The 6,717-nt window shown below is 39.5% G+C and overlaps 1 protein-coding gene across 1 annotated transcript in view; it reads right to left on the reverse strand.

Annotated features, from left to right (window-relative positions):
• Window positions 1–6,717, reverse strand: part of LOC103746186 (guanylate-binding protein 1-like) — a 25,391-nt gene that overhangs the window by 1,046 nt on the left and 17,628 nt on the right. The window contains exons 7-9 of the mRNA XM_008848309.1: window positions 3,431–3,643; window positions 930–1,032; window positions 347–540 (exon numbers count right to left, since the gene is read on the reverse strand). Of these exons, the coding sequence (XP_008846531.1) occupies window positions 347–540; window positions 930–1,032; window positions 3,431–3,643 (510 nt within the window). The remainder of the gene's footprint in view (window positions 1–346; window positions 541–929; window positions 1,033–3,430; window positions 3,644–6,717) is intronic.

The raw sequence follows: 6,717 nt of genomic DNA on the forward strand, positions 1-6,717 counted from the left end.
CACGACAAAATAGTTCCTGACATGTTAGGTAAGAATTTTGTCACAGAATTCTTAGAAAACACTTTGCTAGTATCTAGCAATTCAGTAGTACAGTTTATTAATGATAACCTAATAGAAGCTTTCATCCAACAATAAACAGCATTAATAACTAAAGTGGCTACAGATAAAAGCACTGAGGAGTGAAAATGTAGCAGAGTACTTGAACTACTCGCTCTGCTTTCACATTAAGTTATTACCCTCATATTTTGTCAGGCCTTGAACCTGTGATCTTACTGCCTTATACTCCTGATATACTTTTTAAAATGGCTTCACAGGAACTGAAAATTAAAAGAGTAACATCAAATACCTGAAGTTTGAGAAACAAAATTTTTTCATGCTCTTCCTTTAACTGTTCCCTTTCCTGCTCCATCTTCTCCACCAACTGTCTCACGTGCTCCTGGTAGCTCTTCTCTTGCTGTTCCAGCAGCAGCTCATGCTTCTTTTGCATTTCTTCCAATTCTCTGGCCGTGGCTTCTGCAGCTTCAGCCTTTATCTGTTCCACTGAGGACAAAAAGCATGAACACAACATTAAATTCTCTGAGGTACTTTTGCCTTTAAAAAAATATATTTAGGCAGGGTCTCCCTGTGGCCCCAGCAGAACTGGAACTCACTGTGTAGACCAGGCTGGCCCTCATCTCACAGAGATCTGCCTGCCTCTGTCACCTCAGTGCAGGGTCTAACAGTGTGTGCTACCACACCTGGTTTGTTGTGGTTATTTAATACTGAATAATCTACTTACAAGGTGGTAGATGCTTATAAATAGCAGTTAAGGAAAAACTACCATCAAGTTAGGAATGATACTTGGGGTTCTTTCTCTCTTTATTGACCAACATTGCTTAACATTATGCCAAGAACTTTCCAACATCTGGAGAGCTCGTCACTGTTCTTACTTTCAATCTGCTTTTCCTTTTCTGTCAGTGATTGATCGGTCTTTAGAAGTGTATCAGCCACAACCTCCTTGGACTCAAAGTACTTTTTCAATATCTCTTCTGCCTGGTTGGACAAAGGGAGTTAGAATGAGAAAAAAAGAGATCGTAAGTTGAAGGAAAACCATGAGATATATGTATGAATGCAAACTGTTACCCTCCTTGTATTCCAATAGCACTTCAAGTTTAATGGTTCCTACACTGACCTGGGGATCCCCCTTAAACCTGATCCTTTGCACCCACCATAACTTTACCAATTTGTAACTCCTTTGAACTAGCTGTACTCTAATTTAACCAGAGCCTATTATTTGTCATCTGTCCACTCTAAATTTTCCAGCCCAAGACATCAGGTCCTGCCTGAACCACCGCTACAGAGCATTCTTTTCAGAGCATCCAGAACGCCTGTATTTTTTTCTATAAAATCATAGAACTCATGTACTCAAAGCCGTCTACTGACCTTCTAACCAAATAAATTCCAAGCTTTATTTAGCATCATTTAAGACACTCTCTGGCCTCTGGTCTGACATTGTCTCCTGGCCACGTTTTTCTCCTACCTCCTTTCAAGAGCATCAGGTTTCTTGCTATGCCTGAAACATCCATCCATTTAATCTGACGAACTATTTCTGATATTGATATTTTCATCCCCTACTAGCTGTCTATTTGTCTAACTTCATTGAAGAATCTGCCAAACTTCCATGTCATTTGATATAATCTGATATAATCAGTGGATATAATCAGTGAAAAATAGTGTTTTGTATACATTGTCCTTTGTAAAGCTGGGACATTCCTGGGATTAAATTCTTTCAAAACTGTGTTGTTGTTGAGCATGTACTGTACTTTGGTAGCCACAACAGTAGTTGTGCCACTTTTTTCTAGGTTCTGTTTCAAATAGAGTTGACATCTAATCCATACATAATAGTACTGCTGTGATTTTTAGTCATTTCATATTTAAGGATCAAGAAACATATTATGTTCACAATATAACACTTGATGAATATTAATCAGTTTTGATTTATATTCCTGTGAAAGCATGCCATTCTGGTCACTCATACTGATCTACATCACTAAAATTTACTAAAGATAGCAATTCACAGTCTGACCACTGGACAGAAGTTGTACTTGACTCATAAAGCAAACGATCGCCAGTTCTAGAAACCTGCAACTCAAGTTCTCAACTTTTAAAACCAAACAAACACATTCTTATGTAGTCATTGTAGCTGGGGTTGACCTTTCTGTGTGTGGTCACACTTGAGTATGAAAACCAGACACACAGTGAATTAAGTTACCTCCTATATCAAAGATAAAATGTAGAAAGATAAAAGATCTGTTACAGTCCTAATAACAGACTTGGAAACCTCTTCATTTGGACCTCGCGTCCATATATTTCTGAGAGGTCTTTGACATACTTATGGTTTGAGGCAGTAATCAATATTAGTATGTGATTAACTAAGAGTGCATTCACTACCACGAACTTGGGTCCTGTGTCACAGGGCAGATAATCAGAAATGTATGGTGTGTCTGAGAAACCCTACAGCAAGTTGATGTGCAAATTTTTGGCACATCTTTTCTCCTACCTCCTCTGTTTCTTAAAGAACAAAATTGAAATAAAGCCTGAATCTCTGGCAGCTGTCTTAGAAATGAATTCAGGCCAGGGTAGGAGACCATTACTATGATGTTAAGGTAGAACAAAGGGAGGAGCTTTGGATGCAAATTATGATGATGCCCTTATGATGCCGGTGGGTTTTGTTCCTCACTTCTTGTGCACAAAATGGAAGAAACATTTGGCCACTTTGAAGACACTGTTGCTGGAATATAATATGTGATCAAATCTACCCTCGACTGAGTAGTAGAGTAGTACCTGAGTAGGGCATTCTGGAACTGCTAAAGGCGGAAACTGCTACCTGGAGTACTCATTACCTGTTTCATAATGAGGGAACACTCGCTCTCTCTGCCTCAATTTCCTTTTCTCTTTATGGAGATATCAGTAATGCATACTTTATAGGGATGTGAGAATTAAGTGATTTAACTTCTTGAACATCATGAAGGCAATCTAAGCGTTAACTGCTCCTACCACCATACTTATTTGCCTGCAAGGTAAAATTACTTAGTGGTTTGCTTGCTGGTGAGTTGGATTTTTTGTGTGTATGTGTATGAATTGCTTTGTCCCCAACAATTTGAGAATTTTTGACACATGGAAACACATGATACATTGTTGGATGACTAGATCAATAAATGAGTGACTGAGTTTCATAGTCCACTTATGAGTTTCATGGTCACCTTGTGCCTCCAACGACGAGGCTGCTGTCTATCTGATCTTTGGAAGATGCTATCTATCTCTTTACCTGGATGAAGGACAGAGAATGGCATTGCCCACCAACCCCAAAGCCATCACCCTAGTTTGCGGTGGTGTTTTGAAAGACACTCCAAAGCAAGTCACTAGAAAGAGTACTAATTACACAGTTTACCTGTACACCCTTTCCAGGAACCTGCCTGTACTGTTTCTCCAGTTCCTGCTTCTTCTGAAGAAAGAGATGGTAACCCCCTGATTTAGAAAATGCCCCCTGCTTCACTTCTTCTTCCAGAGGAGCGAAAATATCCCGCAGCAAGGCTGAGCAGCGATCCAACGACATGTCCATGTTCTTCCTGATAAGCTCATCTCGCTTTGCTTCCAACTGGGCCTGTACAAGGACAAGGCAGCACAGAGGGTTAGGAGGAGCAGGAGAACCACACAGACTACTGGGAAATGCCTAGGTGGGTCACACTGTTCGCCTCACTGTGAGATCATGGTGTCCCTGCAGAAACGGATCCTTTAGACTGTCATTTCTTAAAGGCCTTTCCCCTTATCATTGCTGTCCTGCTTCAGAGAGTGATTTTCAAACAGAGACACTGTTTCATAGGAAGCCTTTGTCTTTGTAAATATTTATTTTCTGGGATAGTTTGGATTACACAGTTAGAGCTAGGGCCATCTCTGTGTACTTCTTGAACTCACCACTCTGTAGTTTTGAGGCTTTGACATTTGTGGGCTGAGGATTCCCTGTTGGTAAGGCCAGGTAGCAACACCAATCTCAATGGATTTTTATCAGATCATGTGAAGGGATCCAGAGAACTGAGCCCAGAGATATTACTAGAAATACTCAAAAAAGGGACCATGATTAATCAGTGGTCCTTAGTATGGGAATATGATTGTGTCTTTTCCTCCCTGTGGAACCATAAAAGTACTGAAAGGGACAGGATTGGCATTTTAATATTTATAATTTTAAAAATGTAATGGAATAATATATTATGTCATATAACTTAGCTATGGATTAATATGCTTATGTGCTGCTGACTTTGACTACCTTGTTTCCTAAGATCCTCTGAATTCAACAATGCATAATTTGAAAATCATGTCTTCTTAATCAGGGAAGAATTGTTTTACCATTGATCAAGTGGCCATGCTATCTTATAATGGGGTTGACTTTAAAAAACAACTTCAAATATGAGACCTTAGCAGATAGTCTGAGAGTGCTTGATCTGGCCTCCGGCTGCGGTAGGGCCCGAGACCTCAGCAGACCTCCTCAGAGCACCTGGACCCAGCCTCCATGTGATGGTGGTCTTCCGCAAATCACAGGGTACCCAATCCCCTAACTGGGATTACATGAGGCCCCTCCCACAGCCCCAGGGCCAGACCTCTGACACTACAGCAGGGTAAGGCTGAGACATTAGCAGACAGCCTGAGAGTTCCTGATCCGACCTCTGGCTGGGGTAGGGGCTGAGAACTCAGCAGACTGCCAGAGAGCAACAGAATCAGGCCTCTCCTTAGAGAACTTCCCAAATTGTCTTCTGAGTACTAGTAGTAGGGGTGCAAATGTTAGAAGGAAGTCCGAGTCTCCCTGACTGGAGCCTGACTTGAGCCTCTGTGGGATCTCCTGAGTAGCTGATATGAAGTCATCAGTACCCTTCAAATTAAATCTGGAGAACCTAAAACCTAGACCAACCAGCTCTACATATCCAATAAATAAACAACCAAGGCACACTAATAATAAAAACAGAAGCAAACTTCAACTCAACAAAGGAAGGCTTGATTTTCATACCAGACTCACAAACAACAAAAGAAATCCACATGCCAAAATCACAAGGAAAAAAACAATAAAATGGAAAATCAAAACAGTATGCTCCCACCAAACTCCACTAGAACTGTAGAAGAGTTCTACAAGGAGAGCCCCCTGGAGATAATCCAGAACACTGAATTTAAAAGAACAATCATAAACATGATCAAGGAATTCAATGGATTTAAAGGAAACATGAACAGACAAATCAAAGAACTAAAAGAAAATAAGGATAAACTTCTGAACGAATTCACAAAAGAGAAATGTTGAAGAAAACTCAGGCTGAAATGAAGAAGGAAGTGATAAACTCAATAAGCTAACCTAAAACCAGAGGAGAAAGCCTCACCACTAACTAGAATAAATGAAGTGGAAAACAGAATATCAACACTGGAGGATAAAGTTAAAGAACTGGACCACTCAAGCAAATATTATGAAAAATTTTAAAAAACACAGGAATGGAATATGCAAGAGATGTGGGACACCATGAAAAGACCAAGTCTACATATTGTAGGTATAGAGGAAGGAGAAGAATTTCAGGGTAATGGTATTGACCAAATCTTAAACAGGATTGTAGAAGAAAATTCCCCCCAAATAAGGAAAGACAACACCATACAAACGCAAGAAGCACATAGAATACCAAATGACAGGACCAGAAAAGAAACTCCCCATGGCATAGCATAGTAAAAACACTAAATGTACAGAACAAATAGAGAATACTGAAAGCAGCAAAAGAAAAACAACAAGTCACATACAAAGGAAAGCCCATCAGAATTACAATTACATCTGACTTATCAATGCAAACTATGAAAGCTAGAAGAGCCTGGACCAAGTTATTTCCAGTTCTACATGACAATAGATGCCAGCCCAGAATACTTTACCCAGCAAAAATGTCTATTATAGTTGAAGGGGAAAAGAAAACTCTTCCATGCCATGAATAGCCTGAAAGAATACATGTCCACAAAACCAGCCCTTCAAAGAATACTTGAAGCAATACAAAGAACAGAAGAAGAAACAAGTATACCCCATAGGCAACAGAAAGAAGCTAAATTAAGGCATATTTGTAGAAACACAAAATTAGACAAAGAATGCAAACAGCAATCAAAATGATGGCAACCAATATGCATCTTTATAATAACTTTAACTATCAATGGACTGAACTGCCCAGTCAAAAACACAGGCTAGTTGAATGGATTAAGAAACAAAATCCATCTTTTTGCTGTCTTCAAGAAACCCATCTCACCTTCAAGGATGGACACTTAAGGTGAAAGGATGGAAAAGAATATTTCAAGCAAATGACACTAAGAAACAAGCAGGGGTTGCAATTTGGATATCTGACAAAATAGACTTCAAACTAAAACTAGTCAGAAGAGACAAAGAGGGCCACTTCATTCTGATCAAAGGAACTATTAACGAAGAAAATATTACGATCCTGAATATATATGTACCAAACTCTGCTGCACACAAACTCATAAAAACAATACTACAGAACTTTAAGACACAGATTAACCCCAACTCAGTAATAGTAGAGGACTTCAGTATCCCACTGTCTCCATTAGACAGGTCAACTGGACAAAGAATGAACAGAGAGATGTCTGAATTAAATAATACCATAGATCAAATGGACCTAACAGACATCTTTTGAATATTCCACCCAAGCACCAAAG

Source organism: Nannospalax galili, unplaced genomic scaffold (genome assembly GCF_000622305.1).
Source record: "Nannospalax galili isolate Female #2095 unplaced genomic scaffold, S.galili_v1.0 scaffold2844, whole genome shotgun sequence".
Lineage (NCBI taxonomy): Eukaryota > Metazoa > Chordata > Mammalia > Rodentia > Spalacidae > Nannospalax > Nannospalax galili.